General features: G+C 37.8%; 1 protein-coding gene and 1 long non-coding RNA gene across 3 annotated transcripts in view; one reads left to right on the forward strand and one right to left on the reverse strand.

The window, feature by feature from the left end:
* LOC132345396 (uncharacterized) overlaps positions 1–23,710 on the forward strand; it is an 88,086-nt gene that overhangs the window by 53,198 nt on the left and 11,178 nt on the right. The window lies entirely within an intron of this gene.
* Positions 16,535–17,470, reverse strand: OR6C2F (olfactory receptor family 6 subfamily C member 2F). The gene has a single exon (NM_001390331.1). The coding sequence runs from the start codon at positions 17,468–17,470 to the stop codon at positions 16,535–16,537; it is 936 nt and encodes a 311-aa protein (NP_001377260.1).

Here is a 23,710-nt window from a genome sequence, read left to right on the forward strand (position 1 = left end):
CTGCAGCCTGCAGGCTTCTCTTCTTGCAGAACATGGGCTTTGGAATACACAGGCTCACTAGTTGGTGGCTCTCAGGCCTTTCTAGTTGTGGCATGCAGGCTTAGTTACCCTGTGGCATGTGGGATCTTGGGCTTCTCTGGTGGGTCAGTGGTAAAGAATCCACCTGCCAGTGCAGGAGACCTGGGTTTGATCCCTGAATTGGGAAGATCCCCTGGAGAAGGAAATGGCAACTCACTCCAGTACAGTCTTCTTGCCTGGGAAGCCCAATGGATAGAGGAGCCTGGCGAGTTGCAAAAGAGTCAGACATGACTTAGCAACTAAACAACAACGACATAGGGGCTCTTTGTTCCCTTACCAGGGGTTGAACCTGCATTCCCTGCATTAGAAGGCAAATTCTCAACCACTGGACCACCAGGGAAGTCTCTTACTTTCCCTCTTTGGTTAAGTGAAGTTTGGTACCCTTTCCATTCTTTCCTTCACTGTGATCATAGTTCTATCCTCCTTAATTTATTTCCCAGACTTCCATAAACTTTTCTATCCACTTTTATTTTGAGGACTTCTGGAGTCTCACAAGTAGTGCCTCCTTGGAAAGTCTAATTATTAATAGAGCTCTTCATATATGTAGCACAGAGTATGATCTCTTCTTTCCAAGAGAGAAAGAAGTACTTGTCATTTACTGTTTGCAGTTTGTGGCATAACATGCTGACCATATTTCTTAATCCATTCACCTCTTTTTGAACTCACTCTACACATGCACATAAATTTATCTTCTGGACTTGTCCTGGTACCCTGACCTTTCAAGACTTTCTGCCAAATCAGAATACCTCATTCAGACTGTGCTGCAAACTTAGCTGTCTCTTCCACACTCTCTTATTTATTTCCTTTTATCTCTTTGTTTATTAAAAAAAGCACCCAAACTTAATGAATACCAGTCCCCTTTATATAAAAATGTTATTTATAAATTATGAACAGATTAATACAATTTTAAATGCAGCTGATACTGTCAACCATTTTGTTCAGTCCTCTAATTCTGATATTTAGGACAAATTGTTGGAAATAAATGTATAACTGTCTCATAATTGGCAAGAAAATAAATTTGTCTCCTGAATCTTAATTATATATTTTCTTTCCTATAAAAGTGTGAGTAAAAAAGTTTTAGGAATCTGTTTTGTGATATTCAGATTTTCTAACTCTAAACTGTTCTCTAGCTTCCAACAATTACTAGTTCACGTATTTCGGTTTCTTGGTCTCTAAAATTCTCTGGAAAACTTAATAAGTGAATTACGTATTATATGAAAGGTTAACCACTTAGTGAGGGTGTCTTCTTATTTGGAAAGCTTCTTTCTAATAGCTTTCTTGTTGTAAAGTCAGAACATGGTTCAATATTCAATTTTCAAAAGCTACATTAAGTTTTTAAAAAATTCAAAATATTTTGAACTATTGATTCTAGAGATATTTTGTTTTAATTGGAAAGTATATTTCTGATAATAAATTTCAATCATAGAAAAGATGCTCCTGGAAAAGGAAGTCCATTTTTCTTCCTTCAAATTAACTTCCAAATTTTATTAGGCGAACAGCTAACATTTCATAAACTAGGTGCCAGATGTAGTGTTACATACATTACATAGTTTATCTCAACATACCAGACCACCTGACCTGCCTCTTGAGAAACCTATATCCAGGTCAGGAAGCAACAGTTAGAACTGGACATGGAACAACAGACTGGTTCCAAATAGGAAAAGTAGTTCGTCAAGGCTGTATATTGTCACCCTGCTTACTTAACTTATATGCAGAGTACATCATGAGAAATGCTGGGCTGGAGGAAGCACAAGCTGGAATCAAGATTGCCAAGAGAAATATCAAAAACCTCAGATATGCAGATGACATGACCCTTATGGCAGAAAGTGAAGAAGAGTCTCTTGATGAAAGTGAAAGAGGAGAGTGAAAAAGTTGGCTTAAAGCGCAACATTCAGAAAACTAAGACGATGGCATCCGGTCCCATCAGTTCATGGCAAATAGATGGGGAAACAGTGAAAACAGTGGCTGACTTTATTTTTCTGGGTTCCAAAATAACTGAAGATGGTGACTGCAGGCATAAATTAAAAGACACTTACTCCTTGGAATAAAAGTTATGACCAACCTAGACAGCATATTAAAAAGCAGAGACATTACTTTGCCAACAAAGGTCTGTCTAGTCAAGGCTATGGTTTTTCCAGTGGTTGTGTATGGATATGAAAGTTGGACTATAAAGAAAGCTGAGCGCTGAAGAATTGATGCTTTTGAACTGTGGTGTTGGAGAAGACTCTCGAGAGTCCCTTGGACTGCAAGGAGATCCAACCAGTCCATCCTAAAGGAGATCAGTCCTGGGTGTTCATTGGTAGGACTGATATTGAAGCTGAAACTCCAATACTTTGGCCACCTCATGAGAAGAGCTGACTCATTGGAAAAGACCCTGATGCTGGGAAAGATTGAGGGCAGGAGGAGAAGGGGACGACAGAGGATAAGATAGTTGGATGACATCACGAACTCAATGGACATGGGTTTGGATGGACACTGGGAGTTGGTGATGGACAGGGGGGCCTGTGGTGCTGTGGTTCATGGGGTCACAAAGAGTTGGACATGACTGAGCGACTGAACTGAACTGAATGTAGCAACTCTCTGAGGTCTGTAGTATTGTAATTCACACTTTGAAGATGAGGACTAAGTATTGTTGTTTAGTTGCTAAGTTGTATCTGACTCTTTGTGACCCCATGAACTGTAGTCTGCCAGGCTCCTCTGTCCATGGAATTTCCCAGGCAACAATATTGGAATGGGTTACCATTTCTTTCTCCAAGGGATCTTCCCATCCCTGGGATTGAACCTATGTCTCTTGTGTTGGCAGTTGGATTCTTTACTGGTCAGCCTTGAATGAAGCTCCTCATAAGTATTAGGGAACCTAAATTACCCATCTAGATTACCAATCCATCAAAGGTATGGTAAAGTGGGGATATAAGACAAATAATTTGATTCCAGAGATTCAGTTCTTAAACATTTAAGAATACTGCCACTGAAACTTCCTTCCACTTTACCTGTGTATAGCTTTTCATTATTGGGCAGATGGGAGGGCATGGATAACTGACTTCTCCATGTTCTCATTTCCCCTGTTTTTTTGAGTCGAGAATCAATCTTTTATATGATGCCACTTCTGCCTATTTGACCAAAGTAAATGTCAGTTAACTAATTGAATCTGAATTAGGACCAGTAGTAGGCAGACAACTGCTCTTTAAAACCTATGATTAATCACACTCTAGCTATTCAAATGTTTCCCATCTGTATTCTGTCTCCAGGGCTCCTGATTTTTCCCTTTTAGAACAGGATCCTCCCAGTAAACACCAAGTAGTTTTTTTGCAAGAATGGTTTTCACTTGGTTGTTGTAAAATATTTCCCACAAAGAGCCTTGAGGTGGGTTTCCCCTGAGTCTAAGGAAACATGGCTTTGCCCTCCACAGTGAGGGAATGGACTGTGTCCAGTTGCAGAGTTTTCAGATGTACCTGATTTACAGATGGCATTATGGGGATGTGAAATGGCTTTTGTTAGCTGCTAGCTGCCATTCTAGGTAATACAGTCACTCAGGGACTGATCATAGGAGACTTCATGTGCAAGGTCAAATCTTTGACCTCCAACTGTCTTTCCATCTTATCTATCTGATTCTATCTCTTATTTTTGATTCTGGTTTCAGGTAGCCTCATATGATACCTTGCCCTGGACTATTCTTTGGTCCCTGAAAACTTCCTTATTTTTCCCTGTCAGTAGCTACTTTTTCGATATCTCAATTTCATCTGGGAAATAAATTAATAAACTCCTGTGCAGTAGCATAGAAATGTCCTAACTTAATGTATTCATTGACCAATAGCCTAATGTGTTTATATACATGGGGACAAATGTGTTATAAAATATAAAGCTCATTAAAGAAGATTATATTCTCAGCTTGGAGATTTAGATTGTGTAGTGGAGAACAATGAGGGAGACATTATCATCAGATTGAGAGGAAAGGGCTTTCTTGGAACTTTTCCTATTGACTGTATCCTCTATAAATCATCAGTCTCTGTTCTTAACCCTTCTGTCTTTCATGAACATTATTCAAAGATCTTGTGCAAAATCATGTCACATGTCATAGGACAAGGCAATATCTCAGAACTATCTGTTGATTCTTCTTCTGGAATATTGTCAACATTATTTAGTACCTAAATTTGAGTCTATTAGTTTCGAGTGGTGAATATCTGTCAAAATCAATGAACTTACAGGACAAATTTTATTATACTTTACAGTTGTAAATTTAATTATTCAAAAACAAATATGTCAACAAAGGAGAGCAATGATACAGGATGAAGGAAACAGGATGTTGTGAAAGAAGTTGAAGGAAACTTCATTTAAAATGGAGGCAGAAGGCCAGAAGGAAGAACCTTCACACACTACAACTTGACATCAATCACAGACCCTGACAGGAAGAATTTTCCTTGCCCAGCAACAAGCCCAGCCAATGGAAACTACTGCACTATACTTATTTACTTATTATTTATTTATTTATTGAACTCCTTTCCTTACCAAGAACAGACTTGTAGTTGCTGAAGGGCAGTGGGTAAGGGAGGGTAGGAATGGGAATTTGGGATTAGCAGAGGCAAACTATTATATATGGGGTAGATAAACAATGGACCTATGGATAAATGGATAAACAAATGGACCAACTCTACAGCACAGAGAACTGTATTCAATATCATTTGACAAATCATAATGGAAAAGGATATATATGTGTATAATGGAGTCACTTTACTGTACAGAAGAAACTACACAACATTGTAAATCAACTATACTTCAAAATTTAAAAAATACTCACTTTCCTTACAAGGAATTTCATATGAAACAACCCCTTTCAACTTCCACTCTTTTCTCTACAAAGTAATGTTTCTCTTATTTGCTTGTTAGACTTGCCTATAATTTTTGCTATAGCAGCTTGTCCCAAATTACAGTCTTCTGCTAAAGTCATTATGCTGATAAAAATATCAGCTTGGTTATACTCACCTCTTTGATGGTCCTTCATGGCTTCTGAGTGCACTTTAATCACAAAAGTCCTTCGTGTGACTCAAAGCTAGACAAGAATGGATGACTGAAGGCAAGTAAGTGTAGACTTCACCACATTATTTGTGTGCACCTCACATTAGTATTACACAAAAGTTCTGTGAGAATGTTCGCCTCAGTAACCAATGCCTATTAATTTCCAGTCACCTCTTCTTTTAGGAAATTTTAAAGAAACACATTTCAGTTTTATGGTTCCACTCTATCATAGGAAAAAATGTTCATGTATTCTGAAAAGACTCTGATGCTGGGAAAGATTGCGGGCAGAAGGAGAAGGGGACGACAGAGGATGATGGTCGGACGGCATCACCGACTCAATGCACATGAGTGTGGGTGAACTCCAGGAGTTGGTGATGGACAGGAAGGCCTGGTGTGCCTCCCGGTTCATGGGGTTGCAGAGTCAGACATGACTGAGTGACTGAAGTGAGCTGAACTGAATTATGGTTAACTGAGAAGATGGAAAGACTGTGGAAACTGATTGCAACTCTCTCCAGTTTGAGAAATTGAGATTTTGGCCTTTTCAAACAGGGAGACAGGTTTCCTCCTAAAATTTACATTTACAAGAACAGGATTAGTTATATCTGCTGAGTCCACCATAGATGTGAAGGGAACAACAGACTAAACAAACTCAAGGTTCCATTGGGAGCCCAGGTTCAAAAATCACTAATTAATCTACAGTGTATTGAACTTGAAGAAATTCTTTGAAATAGAAGTTTTCATCATACATCAGGGGGAGGTGTGTCTTTGGAGAAACGAAGATGCAATGACAGGTCATCTGCCAAACAAAAAGAATCAGATGAAAAGTCAAAAGACTTGATTCTCTCCACATGGCCTAGAGATAGTTCAGATGAATTTAGGAGAGAAGCTGCTCAGAATTCCCTGAGGGAAGCCAGACTGATTTATTTATAGCTTCCCTGGTGACTCAGATGGTAAACAATCCACCTGTCAATGGAGGAGACACAGGAGACTCTGTGTTCGATCCCTGAGTTGGGAAGATCTCCTGGTGAAAGAAATGCAACCCACTCTAGTATTCTTGCCTGGGAAATCCCATGGATGGAGGAGCCTGGTGGGCTATAGTCCCTGGGGTTGCAAACAGTCAGATACGACTGGGCGACTAACACTTTCATAGTTGATTTACAATGTTCTGTTAGTTTCTGCTGTACAGCAAAGTGACTCAGTTATATACATACATATATCCACTATTTTTAAGATTCTTTTTCTGTATAGGCCATTATAGAATTTTGAGTAGTTTCCTGTGTTTTACAGTAGGTCCTTATTAGTTATCTACTTTATGTATATAGTAAGGTATATATGTCAATCACAATCTCCCAATTTAGCCCTACTCCTTTTTTCACCCTGCTAGAGCCATAAGCTTGTTTTTTACTTCTGCAATATAGAGTACAAACTAGTGGTTACCAGTAAGGAGAGGGAAAGGGAAAAGAAAGGTTATTACAGGATTATATGAAAGCATATGTGTGGAATTTTTGAAAATTGTAAAGCACTATAGAATTTAAAGAATCATTCAATTAAAAAAGGATGAGTTTTATGGTTTGTGAATTATATATCAATAAAGCAGTTATTTTTATTTATTAAAATTATTTTTATTGAGGTATAGTTGATTTGCAATTTTATGTTAGAAGCAATTATTTTTCAAAAATGGATGGATCTTCTAGACTGAAGAAACTGCATTGCAGAAATTCTGCTGCATGATCTCATGTTGACTGAACAGAAGGCCTGAAATATTAGAAGAGGACAGTGAGAAAGAATTTTTACACTGGATGACTAAAGTCCTAGAGTGCTATCTTAAGAAGATTTGACTAAAATCTGTCCTCAAGGAGGCACTGAAGAATTTTTTTGAGGAATGTGAAAAGCTCAAATTCATTTATGGAAGATTATTCTGGAAAGAGTATGAATGTGGATTTAAGAAGTAAGAATCTTGAAAGAAGGTGGAAAGACCAATTTGGAGAAATGATCAAAAAGCACAATGCTGATTCTCCATGTTAATTGCCTATTTGTGTCAAGAGCAGTATAATTCCAGTCATCCAGACTGAAACTCTGTAAGAAACTTATACTTTGCTTTCATCTAGTATTAACGCCAGCAAATATCATTAATTATTTCTAATTTTTATATTTGTCTGAAACATTTTGCCCAGGTGGAAATATTAACCCAAAGAGTTTTAAAAGACAGACATATATTTGTTGATCCAGTTTTCTTAAAGAAATGCTCTCTGCTTACTTTTCCACTTTTCTAATCTTTTCTGAGTCTAAGGTGGGTTCTATCCCCTTATTGGTCCTAGCAGAACAGAAAGTAGTATTGCGCTTCCATCATATACACAGACATATATGCTCAGTTGCTCAGTCATGTCTGACTCTTGTAATCCCATGAACTGTAGCCCACCAGGCTCCTCTGTCTATGGGATTTCCCAGGCAAGAATACTGGAGTGGGTTGCCATTTCCTGCTCCAGGGGAGCTTCCCATCCCAGGAATCAAAGCGGCATCTCTTGTGTCTCCTGCATTGGCAAATGTATTCTTTACCATTGCACTATCATTAACTTTTTAGAGGTTCTTAAACATCCAAAGTAACATATTTTCTCTCTCTTCAGAACAGCCACTTTGGGATCAATTGTGCTGAGAAACAATACATTCCTTAGGGATCCTGGTTCTGAGGGACTAATAAAGACATTTTGTTGCCCTCTCCAAGAACAAAGTTAAGTAGATGTTTAAGACAAGTCATCCCAGAGAGATTGGTAACAAAATTGCAATGAGAGCATCAAATACAGGTCATCAGGAGACTAAGGAGAAGAATGAGAGACAGAACAATGGAGTTGGGAGGGGTCTTTTGATTGAGTGGCTGGCAAAACACATCTTTATGTCTTCATTCAATTCCATCACTTAAGTCTCCACGGATTTTTCTCAGCATGGAGAAATAGTTGCTATTTAACTTGAGGATTTATATTTATTTTTAAATAGATTTTATTTTTTTAAGAACTTAAAAAAAAAGAACATTTTAGATTTATAGGAAAATGGAGAAGGTAGTGAGCTTCCCAGGTGGCCCTAGTGGTAAAGAACCCGCCTCCCATGTCAGGAGATGTAAGAAACATGGGTTCGATCCCTGGGTTGGGAAGATCCCCCAGAGAAGGATGTAGCAGCCAACTCCAGTATTCTTTCCTGGATACTCCCATGGAGAGAGGAGCTTGGAGGGCTACAGTCTGTAGGGTTACCAAGAGTCAGACACAATTGAGCTCCCACAGAGTAGATAGTAAGGGTGATTCCTATATACTATATACCCAAATTATCCTTTTAAAATCTTACATTAGGATGATGCATTTGTTACCATTAATGAACTAGTGAAAAAGTGAAAGTGAAAGTCTCGCAGTCGTGTTCAACTCTTTGTGATTCCCCATACTGTGCTTGGAATTCTCCAGGCCAGAATACTGAAGTGGGCAGCCTTTCTTTTTTTCATGTGATCTTCCCAACCCAGGGATTGAACCCAGGTCTCCCACATTTCAGGCAGATTCTTTCTCAGCTGAGCTACAAGGGAAGCCCAAGAATACTGGAGTGGGTAGCCTATCTCTTCTCCAGGGGATCTTCCCAACCCAGGGATCAAACCTGGGGCTCCTATTTTGCAGGTGGATTATTTTTTTTTTAATATAAATTTATTTATTTTAATTGGAGGTTAATTACTTTACAATATTGTATTGGTTTTGCCATACATACAGGTGGATTCTTTACCAACTGAACTATCAGGGAAGCCCAATGAACTAGTACTGATACATTATTATTAAATAAAGTCCACAGTTTATTCAGATTTCCTTAGCTTACACAGGTATTTTTATTTTTATTGTTTTTTCTATTCCATGACCTCATCTAGGACACTATGCTACATTTAGCGTTCAGATCTCCTTAGGCTCCTCTTACCTGTGACAGTTTCTCAGACTTTCTTATATTTGAAAACTTTGGCAGCTTTGAGGGTTGCTGGTTAGATATTTTATTAATATAAGATGCCCACTATTGGAAGTTGTCTGACAAGATTGGGAAGAAGACCACAGAGGTAAAGTGACATTTTTTTTTCACATGCTGTCAAGGATACATACTATCAACATGATTTATGGTGTTGATCTGGATTATCTGACTGCTGTAGTGTTTGTCAGTTTCTCCTCTATAAGAGGAGTATCTATATGAACTATTTGGGATCCTTCTGCACAATATTTCTCCCTCCTTTGTTAATTTATTCCATCATTTGTTTGTATCAGTATGGACTCTTGGTGTTTTAGAAATTTTAAATGGAAAAAGAAGAAAGGTCTTGGAGAATAGAGTCCCATTTTCCCTGAATATTTTTGAAGTATAGAAGAAGCTTGCACTCATGCTATGGCCATTATCATGTAAAGAACAATTAAAATATAGAAATAAAAAGTACATTTTAGCAATGAGGTGATGGTTAATAAACATAGATAATATTGTGAAAGCACAAAATTTTATTTTCACAAGTGCAGAACTACAAAGACTGTCATTACCATTTAATAGAAAGATTTTTAATCATTTGATCCAAGGTCCTTGTGTAACTGTTACTGTTTTACCATTTCTATCTTCTGTAAGTCTATTACTTTTTTCACACTATACCTGGATTTTATCTTCAGTAGTCTAGGATAAGCAACAAAACACTCCTTAGAATATCCTTCCCAAATCATGAACTTTTTGATGTTTTTATCAACCCTCCTAATTTATAACTTTCTCCTTAAATCAAGGGATAATAAAAGTTTAGATACTGGAGAACTTAATTAACTAAGATTTACTTATCTTATCCTAAATTCAGGGCTTGTTCTTCTTGGGTCTATGTCGAAGCACCATTACTGGTAATGTCAGTAGAAGTCTCCAGCCTTTGGAAGTCTTTTTATGTCTCTTCTGTAATCATGTATTTCAGGATGTAGTACAGCCAAATAATTTTTAGAAAGGTCAGCAGAAATATTTTTGTATATAAATTGATTTAAAAGAAAGAATATAATTATCTTCACTGATTTTGAATTTTCTCTATTAATACTGTCTACTCATTCTTGAAAAATAAACATTTTAAAATGAGAAAGAGAGTTTTAGTATTTTAAAGATCATTTTTAAAGCTTTGGTAAAGAATCTTTAATGACTAATGACTCTTGTACAATTGAACACTAGATACTGGAAGTATCTTCCCAATGAGTATTAGATATTGAAGTCTTCCCAATGAGTGAGAAATGCTGTCTGGGAATTTATATTCTGTATCATGAGATGGCCATATGATCAGAAATATAATTTTATTTATTTAAATTTCTTTTTTATGACATGGGTTATTTTGGGGAATCTGGTCTCTGGAACATGCATTAATTGAAAAAAACATACTGAATGAAATAAGCTTGAAGAAAAGAAGAAAAAGCTTTATTTTGGCTTTTGTATTATAAGAGAAAAATCTTGCTGGGGTTGGATTAGCTTGATGAATCTGCAGAATATAAAGAAACCATTTATTTGAAGATGGTGGAGGAATAGGTGGGGGAGACCACTTTCTCCCCCACAAATTCATCAAAAGAACATTTAAACGCTGAGTAAATTTCACAAAACAATTTCTGAATGCTGGCAGAGGACATCAGGCATCCAGAAAAGCAGCCCATTGTCTTCAAAAGATGTTTTATCAATGGTGCTGTATAGAAGGAGAAGTCTTGAGACTACTGTAAAAATAAGACAGAAAACCAGAAGCAGGAGGATTAAGTCCAAATCCTGAGAACATCAGAGAACACCTGACTCCAGGGAACATTAATCGATAGGAGCTCATCAAACGCAACCATACCTACACTGAAACCAAGCACCACCAAAGGGCCAACAAGTTCCAGAGCAAGACATACCACACAAATTCTCCAGCAACACAGGAACACAGCCCTGTGCTTCAATATACAGGCTGCCCAAAGTTACTCCAAAACTATCGACATCTCATAACTCGTTACTAGACACTTTATTGCACTCCAGAGAGAAGAAATCCAGCTCCACCCACCAGAACACCAACACAAGCTTCCCTAAACAAGAAACCTTGACAAGCCACCTATACAACCCCACTCACAGTGAGGAAACTCCACAATAAAGAGAACTCCACAAACTGCCAGAATACAGAAAGGACACCCCAAACTCAGCAATATAAACAAGATGAAGAGACAGAGGAATACCCAGCAGGTAAAGGAACAGGATAAATGCCCACCAAACCAACCAAAAGAGGAAGAGATAGGGAATCTACCTGATAAAGAATTCCGAATAATGATAGTGAAAATGATCCAAAATCTTGAAATCAAAATGGAATCACAGATAAATAGCCTGGAGACAAGGATTGAGAAGGTGCAAGAAAGGTTTAACAAGGACCTAGAAGAGATAAAAAAGAGTCAATATATAATGAATAATGCAAAAAATGAGATAAAAAACACTCTGGAGGCAACAAATAGTAGAATAACGGAGGCAGAAGATAGGATTAGTGAATTAGAAGATAGAATGGTAGAAATAAATGAATCAGAGAGGAAAAAAGAAAAACGAATTAAAAGAATGAAGACAATCTCAGAGACCTCCAGGACAATATTAAACGCTCCAACATTTGAGTCATAGGAATCCCAGAAGAATAAGACAAAAAAAAAAAAAAAAAAAAGACCATGAGAAAATACATGAGGAGATAATCGTTGAAAACTTCCCTAAAATGGGGAAGGAAATAATCACCCAAGTCCAAGAAACCCAGAGAGTCCCAAATAGGATAAACTCAAGGTGAAACACCCCAAGACACATATTAATCAAATTAACAAAGACCAAACACAAAGAACAAATATTAAAAGCAGCAAGGGAAAAACAACAAATAACACACAAGGGGATTCCCATAAGGATAACAGCTGATCTTTCAATAGAAACTCTTCAGGCCAGGAGGGAATGGCAAGACATACTTAAAGTGATGAAAGAAAATAACCTACAGCCCAGATTACTGTACCCAGCAAGGATCTCATTCAAATATGAAGGAGAAATCAAAAGTTTTACAGAAAAGCAAAAGCTGAGAGAATTCAGTACCACCAAGCCAGCTCTCCAACAAATGCTAAAGGATATTCTCTAGACAGGAGACACAAAAACGGTGTATAAACTCGAACTAAAAACAATAAAGTAAATGGCAACGGGATCATACTTATCAATAATTACCTTAAACGTAAATGGGTTGAATGCCCCAACCAGAAGACAAACACTGGCTGAATGGATACAAAAACAAGACCCCTACATATGTTGTCTACAAGAGACCCACCTCAAAACAAAGGACACATACAGACTGAAAGTGAAGGGCTGTAAAAAGATATTCCATGCAAATAGGGATCAAAACAAAGCAGGAGTAGCAATATTCATATTAGATAAAATAGACTTTAAAACAAAGGCTGTGAAAAGAGACAAAGAAGAACACTACATAATGATCAAAGGATCAATCCAAGAAGAAGATATAACAGTTATAAATATATATGCACCCAACATAGGAGCACCGGAATATGTAAGACAAATGCTAACAAGTATGAAAGGAGAAATTAACAATAAGACAATAATAGTGGGAGACTTTAATACCCCAATCACACCTATGGATAGAACAACTAAATAGAAAATTAACAAATAAACACAAACTTTAAATGATACAATAGGCCAGTTAGACCTAATTGATATCTATAGGACATTTCACCCCCAAACAATTAATTTCACATTTTTCTCAAGGGCACACGGAACCTTCTCCAGGATAGATCACATCCTGGACCATAAATCTCACCTTGGTAAATTCAAAAAAGTTGAAATCATTCCAAGCACCTTTTCTGACCACAATGCAGTAAGATTAGATTTCAATTACAGGAGAAAAACTATTAAAAATTTCAACATATGGAGGCTGAACAACACGCTGCTGAATAACCAACAAATCACAGAAGAAATAAAAAAAGAAATCAAAATATGCATAGAAGTGAATGAAAATGAAAACACAACAACGCAAAACCTATGGGACACTGTAAAATCAGTGCTAAGGGGAAAGTTCATAGCAATAGAAGCATACCTCAAGAAACAAGAAAAAAGTCAAATAAATAACCTAACTCTACACCTAAAGCAACTAGAAAAGGAAGAAATGAAGAACCCAGGGTTAGTAGAAGGAAAGAAATCTTAAAAATTAGGGCAGAAATAAATGCAAAAGAAACAAAAGAGACCATAGCAAAAATCAACAAAGCCAAAAGGTGGTTCTTTGAAAGGATAAATAAAATTGACAAACCATTAGCCAGACTCATCAAGAAACAAAGGGAGAAAAATCAAATCAATAAAATTAGAAATGAAAATGGAGAGATCACAACAGACAACACAGAAATACAAAGGATCATAAGAGACTACTATCAACAATTATATGCCAGAAAAATGGACAACGTGGAAGAAATGGACAAATTCTTAGAAAAGTACAACTTTCCAAAACTGAACCAGGAAGAAATAGAAAATCTTAACAGACCATCACAAGCACGGAAATTGAAACTGTAATCAGAAATCTTCCAGCAAACAAAAGCCCAGGTCCAGACGGCTTCACAGCTGAATTCTACCAAAAATTTAGAGAAGAGCTAACACCTATCCTACTCAAACTCTTTCAGAAAATGGCAGAGGAAGGTAAACTTCCAAACTCATTCTATGAGGCGACCATCACCCTAATATCAAAACCTGACAAAGATGCCACAAAAAAAAAAAAAAAAAAAAAAAAAAGAAAAGAAAAGAAAACTACAGGCCAATATCACTGGTGAACATAGATGCAAAAATCCTTAACAAAATTCTAGCAATCAGAATCCAACAACACATTAAAAAGATCATACACCATGACCAAGTGGGCTTTATCCCAGGGATGCAAGGATTCTTCAATATTTGCAAATCAATGTAATACACCACATTAACAAATTGAAAAATAAAAGCCATATGATTATCTCAATAGATGCAGAGAAAGCCTTTGACAAAATTCAACATCTATTTATGATAAAAACTCTCCAGAAAGCAGGAATAGAAGGAACATACCTCAACATAATAAAAGCTATATATGACAAACCCACAGCAAACATTATCCTCAATGGTGAAAAATGGAAAGCATTTCCCCTAAAGTCAGGAACAAGACAAGGGTGCCCACTTTCACCATTACTATTCAACATAGTTTTGGAAGTTTAGGCCACAGCAATCAGAGCAGAAAAAGAAATAAAAGGAATCCAAATTGGAAAAGAAGAAATACAACTCTCACTTTTTGCAAATGACATGAGCCTCTACATAGAAAACCCTAAAGACTTTACCAGAAAATTACTAGAGCTAATCAATGAATATAGTAAAGTTGCAGGATATAAAGTCAGCACACAGAAATCCCTTGCATTCCTATACACTAATAATGAGAAAATAGAGAAAATAAGGAAACAATTCCATTCACCATTGCAATGAAAAGAATAAAATACTTAGGAATATATCTACCTAAAGAAACTGAAGACCTATATACAGACTATAAAACACTAGTGAAAGAAATCAAAGAGGACACTAACAGATGGAGAAATATACCATGTTCATGGATTGGAAGAATCAATATAGTGAAAATGAGTATACTACCCAAAGCAATCTATAGATTCAATGCAATCCCTATCAAGCTACCAACGGTATTTTTCACAGAGCTAGAACAAATAATTTCACAATTTGTATGGAAATACAAAAAACCTCGAATAGCCAAAGCAATCTTGAGAAAGAAGAATGGAACTGGAGGAATCAACCTGCCTGACTTCAGGCTCTACTACAAAGCCATAGTCAGGAAGACAGTATGGTACTGGCACAAAGACAGAAATATAGATCAATAGAACAAAATAGAAAGCCCAGAGATAAACCCATGCACCTATGGACACTTTATCTTTGACAAAGGAGGCAAGAATATGCAATGGAGAAAAGACAATCTCTTTAACAAGTGGTGCTGGGAAAACAGGTGAACCATTTGTAAAAGAATGAAACTAGAACACCTTCTAACACCATACACAAAAATAAACTCAAAATGGATGTATAAAACTCTTAGAGGAGAGCATAGGCAAAACACTCTGACATAAATCACAGCAGGATCCTCTATGACCCACCTCCCAGAATATTGGAAATAAAAGCAAAAATAAACAAATAGGATCTAGTTAAAATTAAAAGCTTCTGCACAACAAAAGAAACTCTAAGCAAGGTGAAAAGACAGCCTTCAGAATGGGAGAAAATAATAGCAAATGAAGCAACTGACAAACAACTAATCTCAAAAATATACAAGCAACTCCTGCAGCTCAATTCCAGAAAAATAAACGACCCAATCAAAAAATGGGCCAAAGAACTATTTAGTTCTTTAGACATTTCTCCAAAGAAGACATACAGATGGCTAACAAACACATGAAAAGATGCTCAACATCACTCATTATCAGAGAAATGCAAATCAAAACCACAATGAGGTACCATTTCACGCCAGTCAGCATGGCTGCAATCCAAAAGTCTACAAACAATAAATGCTGGAGAGGGTGTGGAGAAAAGGGAACCCTCTTACACTGTTGGTGGGAATGCAAACAAGTACAGCCACTATGGAGAACAGTGTGGAGAATCCTTAAAAAACTGGAAATAGAACTGCCATACGACCCAGCAATCCCACTGCTGGGCATACACCCGAGGAAACCAGAATTGAAAGAGACATGTGTACCCCAATGTTCATCGCAGCACTGTTTATAATAGCCAGGACATGGAAGCAACCTAGATGTCCATCAGCAGATGAATGGATAAGAAAGCTGTGGTATATATACACAATGGAATATTATTCAGCCATTAAAAAGAATACATTTGAATTAGTTCTAATGAGGTGGATGAAAATGGAGCCGATTATACAGAGTGAAGTAAGCCAGAGAGAAAAATACCAATACAGTATACTAACACATATATATGGAATTTAGAAATATTGTAATGACAACCTTGTATGTGAGACAGTAAAAGAGACACAGATGTATAGAACAGTCTTTTGGACTCTGTGGGAGAGGGAGGGATGGAATGATTTGAGAGAATGGCATTGAAACATGTATAATATCATATAAGAAACAAATCACCAGTCCAGGTTTGATGCAGAATACAGGAAGCTTGGGGATAGTGCACTGGGATGACCCAAAGGGATGGTATGGGGAGGGAGGTGGGAGGGGCTTTCAGGATTGGGAACACGTTGTACACCCATGGCGGATTCATGTTGATGTATGGCAAAACCAACGCAATATTGTAAAGTAATTAGCCTCTAATTAAAATAAATAAATTTAATTAAAAAAAAGAAAGAACCCATTTATTTGGCAAATTCACAATTGTTACTTCTGAGTTATTAAGATTTAAATTTAATTTACCTTGGTCTCAAAACACTAATAGTCTCTTACTTCTTTGTGAGAAATACAACTTGTTTTATTGTGTCTTTAAAGGCCTCTTTCACTTGTTTATTTCGAAGTGTGTAGATGAATGGATTAAGCAAAGGGGCAACTGAAGTTGTGAGCACAGACACCACTTTGTTGAAGGCCACTCCTTCCTTTGCTGAAGGCTTGATGTAGATGAAGATGCAGCTGCCATAGGTGATGGAAACAACAATAATGTGGGAAGAACAGGTGGAAAAAGCCTTTTGCCTTTGTTGGGCAGAAGGGAATCTTAGAATGGTCTTGACGATGTATGTATAGGAGAGGACCACACACAGTAAGGTAAAAATGAGTGTCAGCACAGCAAAACTCAAAGCAATTCTCTCTATTAACACTGTGTCTGAGCAAGTTATCTGTAGAATAGGAGATGTATCACAGCCAAAATGATCTATCACATTCGAGTCACAGAATTCCAGCTGGAGGCCCATGCCAAGAGGTGGGAGGATGATCAACAGGCCAGCCAACCAACAGCAGAGAACGAGGGCAGTGCAGACTCTGTTGTTCATGATAGTGGTGTAGTGCAGGGGTTTACAAATGGCCATGTAGCGGTCATAAGACATGGCTGCAAGGAGAAAAAATTCAGTTGCTGCAAAGAGGACAACAAAAAATAATTGGGTGGCACAAGCATTGTAGGTAACAGTATTATCTCCAGTTGCCATAGAATACAGGAATCTGGGGATACAGACCGTGGTGAATGAGACTTCCAAGACAGAGAAATTTCGGAGGAAATAATACATGGGCATTTTGAGATGGGAATCCAAAAGTGTGAGGGTGATAATGATGAGGTTCCCAGCTACACTCAACATGTAGGTGAGAAACAAAAATACAAAAAGCAGAACTTGTAGTTTTGGGTCATCTGTCAGTCCCAGGAGGATGAATGTTGTTATTGTATGATTTCTCATCACTGCCTCCTGTCAAGTCAAGAGTGAATCCACCTGAAGAAACAAATGTCATAAGAACATAATATTAGAATACGAATGAAATATCCCAGCAAGCCAGTTCACATGCACTTTTTTCTCTTACTTAATAATCAGTTTGTTAACAGCGACTTTGACATCCTACTGAGACATTTATAAGAAATACCTATTGTGAATCTTACACCTCTGATTCTCCAAATAGGAAGTATATTTAGGATGTAGCTCAGATGGTTATGTGTCTGCCTACAATTTGGGAGACCCGGGTTCGATCCCTGGGTCAGGAAGATCCCCTGGAGAAGGAAATGGCAACCCACTGCAGTATATGCATGCCTGGAAAATGCCATGGACCGAGGAGCCTAGTGGGCTACAATCCATGGAGTGGCAAAGAGTCAGACAAACTGAGCGACTTCACTTTTCTTTCTTTCTTTCTGGTGGTCTAGTGGTTAAGACTCTGAGCATGCAGGGGTCCTGGATTTTATCCCTGGTTAGTACTTTGGCCACCTCAAGTGAAGAGTTGACTCATTGGAAAAGACTCTGATGCTGGGAGGGATTGGGGCCAGGAGGAGAAGGGGATGACAGAGGATGAGATGGCTGGATGGCATCACTGACTCGATGGACGTGAGTCTGAGTGAACTCCAGGAGTTGGTGATGGACAGGGAGGCCTGGCATGCAGCGATTCACGGGGTCGCAAAGAGTCGGGCACGACTGAGTGACTGAACTGAACTGAACTAGGGATGCCAGCATCCCACATGCCACAATGAAGAGCCCACATGCTGCAACTAAGACCAGGGCAGCCAGATAAATTAATAAACAAACAAATAAGCATTAGAAAAAGAAAGTATACTTAAAAAGAGATGGAGAAGGCAATGGCACCCCACTCCAGTACTCTTGCCTAGAAAATCCCATGGATGAAGGAGCCTGGTAGGCTGCAGTTCATGAGGCCGCTAAGAGTTGGACATGACTTAGCGACTTCACTTTCACTTTTCACTTTCATGCATCGGAGAAGGAAATGGCAACCCACTGCAGTATTCTTGCTTGGAAAATCCCAAGGACAGAGGAGCCTGGCAGGCTACAGCCCATAGGGTCACAAGAGTTGGACATGAGTTAGTGCTATCTTTCTTTCTTTCTTTTATGTATAATAATCTGCAATCATTAAAAGATTTGCAGTTCAGTGAGTTTGGAAAAAATGTATATATCTGTGAAACCACCACCACAACCAAGATACCTCAAGATGCAATGCAAGATACATTGCATTTCCATCATAAAAAATCTCCCTCATTTCCCTTTGCAATTCAATCCATTCCTTTACTCGTGGCCCCCCAAATAATCATTAATTTGCTTTTTGTCAGTATAAATTAGTTGTCAAGAATTTTGTATGATTGGAACCAGTTTTTAAATCTGATTTCCACTCAGGATGTTTTTGAGAATCATCTATATGTTTGCCATATATATTCCCTTTTAATCTGCTCAGTCATGGTGGACTTTTGGGTTGTTTGCACTTTGGAACTATAATAAATAAAGTTACTATAATAAAATTGATATTCACTCAGTCGTGTCCAGCTCTTTATGACCCCATGAATTGCAACCCACCAGGCTCCTCTGTCCATGGAATTCTTCAGGCAAGAATGCTAGAGTGGGTAACCATTCCTTTCTCCAGGGGATCTTCCCAACCCAGGGATCAAACCCAGGTCTCCTACTCTGCAGGTGGATTCTTTACCAACTGATTTACCAGGGAAGACCAATGAACTAGTACTGATACATTATTATTAAATAAAGTCCACAGATTATTCAGATAATCTACACTTACTCACACAAAGAAATACTTAATAGGCATCTATTACATAAAGAGCATAATATCAGAGACTGGAGATCCAACAATTAACTGGATCTCTTCCCTCTAGGAGTTTTCAGGCTACCAGTGAAAGTGAAGTCACTCATTTGTGTCCGACTCTTTGCAACCCCATGGACACCAGGCTCCTTCGTCCGTGGGATTTTCTAAGCAAGAGTACTGGAGTGGGTTGCCATTTCCTTCTCCAGGGAACTTCCCGACCCAGGGATGGAACCAAGGTCTCCCACATTGTAGACAGACACTTTACTGTCTGAGCCTGTGGAAGATAACATTTCACTGTAGTGCAAACTCAATAATGTGGTAACATAGATAAAAGTGAAAACACACTTTAAATTTTGGATGATAACTGCTCATGCTAAGTTTGTTCCTTAGCACTATGTAACTATTCATATTTTTCTATGCTCGTTCAGTTTCTTTAGGTTCTTTTCTTTCTACTAAAATCGTCAGCATTATCACTTACCTTAGGTGAGTTATCAAGGTGCACTGCTCAGGGTTCACAGACATGCTTTTGAAACAGAAATCCCTCCCTTAGCACATGGGGAAAATGATTTACTGGAGAGATAGTATGTTGTTATTCTGAAGGAACATGAAGTTAGAATTTTCCTGCCACAGTCACAACATAGTAGAAATGAGTGTTGATTACTTTTTGCATAATTATAATGAACTAAAAACCCACATTTAAGATTTTACTGAACTCACCCTTTGCATATAGTTAGGGAATGTGGAAAAAAAGACTTTCATGACAAATTAAACACTGACAATTTTCTGACAATTTTTATAAGCAGCAGCCATTGAGGAAACCACAGTCTGAGGAGCATTGAGTTAGTGAGGAGCTTTTATTCACTTCTTTCCCTAATCTCACATTTCACCTGCCTCAGCTCCCAGTCTCACTCTCCATAGAGACCTGCATGGATGGACACACACACACACACACACACACACACACACATCCTCTCACAGGCAAATCTGACAATCAATAGAAATTTCCTAGATTTTCAAAGATCCCTGTCTCAGTCTCCATTTCCCTTGCCAACTCTAAAATGACATCTGATCCTAGAGTTCCAAGTTCTTCTTTTAGTTCAAAGGGAAAAGAGATAGTGCAGAGAAAAGGAAGACTTCTCTTGAGTTTTGTTAGGGAATACTTGCTCTTCCTGGGTTGGGAGGCGATCTTCTCCACAAATTCTGTAATAGGAACATTTCTTTTATATGTTTAGTATGCTACCAGTGCACAGGGAACATTTGAGTGAATGACAAAATAGTCCTTGGTGACCTAGTTTCCAAAGTACTAATGAATTGGTGGAAGCTTAATCAACAGTGCAAAAACACACGTAGCAATGGAGACAGTGTCCTCAGAGACACTGAGGGTGGTCTGATGTCATCCGAATTCTGTTTTGATTTCTTTGCAGAATCGTAAGATTATTCCTAGAATTTGAAAATCGATTTAGCACTTTATATATTATGTATATATATATATATAAAATAAAGTAAAGTAAAGTGAAAAAAAAAAACACTCTTACCCTCTTTTTACAGAGGAGGAAATTAAGGAGAAGAGAAATGAATAATCAGGATGCCCTATAGTGGTGATGCAAGTTTAGAACAAAAGTTTATCTGAGTACAAAGATACTGCTTCTTCCTCCATGCTACCTTAGTTGCTTGTTCTGATACTGAAGATTCACTAGCATTTAAATATCGAACTTGATATTATAGGGATACTTGATCTGATTTTCATTTTTTTCATCTTCTACTTATGATTTTTCTGGTAGGCAATGAAACGATCTTTGGTATTTGAAACAATGGAAAGTTTTCACTCCAACTATTGGACAAAAAATTGCCTCTTTCCAGGATATGTTTTTTGTTTTTCTTTGGCTTATTATTGTCCAGATACTGGGAAATGTTGAGGGCAGGAGGAGAATGGGGCAACAGAGGATGAGATAATTGGGTGCTATCACTGACCCAATGTATATGAGTTTGAGCAAACTCTGGGAGAGTTTGCATAAGGTTGCAAAGTGTTGGACATGAATGAACAATGAACAACAAATTACTGTCCAGTGACCTTGAGCAAAGCTTTCTGTTTGACTATCTCTGCTGTCATTTCTGGACATTTTCATTCTTGATGCTCATGTCAGATGATGCAGCAGAGGAGTGGTCTTGCTGCCTTAACTGGGGCAGGTATTTCCTCTCCTCAGGCCACTCACTACTGCTCCATGCAGTTTTCTCACACTGAATAGACATGACACATCATACTTCTCCCACTATGGGGAGAGAGTGATTGAAAATGTTCCTTGGCAGAGGAATGGGCTGGGGAGAAAGAAGATCTTTCTCTTTGTATTTATAGTACATTTTTGAAAAACATCCTGATGGACTATGGCAGAGATGGTCTTCCTGATGAATTGTCCCAGTGATCATTAGATAGTGCCCATTTTTGCCTCTTGTTACTTTTTTGCTTAAAGTCTATTTTTGCCTGATATGTGTATGGCTTGACAACTTTCTTTTGGTTGTCATTTGCCTGGACCATTCATTCTCCATTCTTTCACTTTGAGCTTTGTGTTTGTTTTTAAAGCTGAACTGTGTCTCTTGGAGGGAGCATGTAGTTGAGTCTTGTTTTTTAATCTATCCAGCACTCCATGTCTTTTGATTGGTGAATTCAGTTGGTGAATTCAATTACCTTTAGGATGATCATTGATAGATGAGTACTTGGTGCTGCCATTTTGACTTTTATTTTCTGGTTGCTCTATGTCTCCATTTCTTTCTTTTCCCTTGTGTTTCTGTCTGCCATTTTGGCTTGGTAGTTTTTCTATGATGTTTCTCTTTTTTATGCTTTGCATCTGTGCTCTAGATTTATGTTTTATTGTTACTATGGGGTTTGTATAAAATGTCTCGGAGATAAAATAGCTCATTTCTCTACTGATAGCATCTTATCATTATTTAACCTATATGGATTCCATCCTTTCTTATTCCCTTTTTGTGTTTTGATGTCTTAAATTATCCCTTTTTATATGGTGAGTTTGTTTCCAAATTGAGGTAGCTAAAGCTATTTTTTTTCTAATTTCCCTTATGCTATAACAAAGTGGTTAAAAATCTGTTCTGATAAAGAGTTTCAATTTTCTGATTCTGTCTTTCTATTTATCACCTTACTAAAAGTTTTGTGTGCTTTTGCCTTTTTGTTTCTGGTAGAAGAGCTCTTTTTGTCATTTTTTTTTTTTAATATAAATCTATTTATTTTAATTTGAGGCTAATTACTTTAAATACTGTATTGGTTTTGCCATACATCATCATGAATCTACCATGGGTGTACATGTGTTCCCCATCCTGAATCTCCCTCCCACCTCCCTCCCCATACCATCCCTCTGGGTCATCCCAGTGCACCAGTCCCGAGCATCCTGTATCATGCATCGAACGTGGACTGGTGATTCATTTCACATATGATATTATACATGTTTCAATGCCATTCTTCCACATCATCCCACCCTCACCCTCTCCCACAGAGTCCAAAACACTGTTCTATACATCTGTGTCTCTTTTGCTGTCTTGCATATAGGGTTATCGTTATCATCTTTCTAAATTCCATATATATGTGTTAGTATACTGTATTGGTGTTTTTCTTTCTGGCTTACTTCACTCTGTATAATGGGCTCCAGTTTAATCCACCTCATTAGAACTGATTCAAATGTATTTTTTCAAATGGCTCAGTAATATTCCATTGTATATATGTACCACAGCTTTCTTATCCATTCATCTGCTGATGGACATCTATGTTGCTTCCATGCCCTGGCTATTATAAACAGTGCTGCGATGAACATTGTGGTACACGTGTCTGTTTCAATTCTTGTTTCTTTGGTGTGTAAGCCCAGCAGTGAGATTGCTAGGTCATATGGCACTTCTATTGCCATACTAGTTTGCATTCCCACCAACAGTGTAAGAGGGTTCCCTTTTCTCCATACCCTCTCCAGATTTTACTGCTTGTAGACTTTTGGATAGCAGACATTCTGACTGGCGTGGAATGGGACCTCATTGTGGTTTTGATTTGCATTTCTCTGATAATAAGTGATGTTGAGCATCTTTTCATGTGTTTGTTAGCCATCTGTATGTCTTCTTTGGAGAAATGTCTATTTAATTCTTTGGGCCATTTTTTGATTGGGTCATTTATTTTTCTGGAATTGAGCTGCAGGAGTTGCTTATATATTTTTGAGATTAATTCTTTGTTGCTTCGTTTGTTATTATATTCTCCCATTCTGAAGGCTGTCTTTTCACCTTGCTAATAGTATCCTTTGTTGTGCAGTTCAGTTCAGTTCAGTTCACTCGCTCAGTTTTGTCCGACTCTTTGTGACCCCATGAATCTCAGCACGCCAGGCCTCCTTGTCCATCACCAACTCCCG

The sequence above is a fragment of the Bos taurus genome, chromosome 5 (assembly GCF_002263795.3).
Source record: "Bos taurus isolate L1 Dominette 01449 registration number 42190680 breed Hereford chromosome 5, ARS-UCD2.0, whole genome shotgun sequence".
Taxonomy (NCBI): domain Eukaryota; kingdom Metazoa; phylum Chordata; class Mammalia; order Artiodactyla; family Bovidae; genus Bos; species Bos taurus.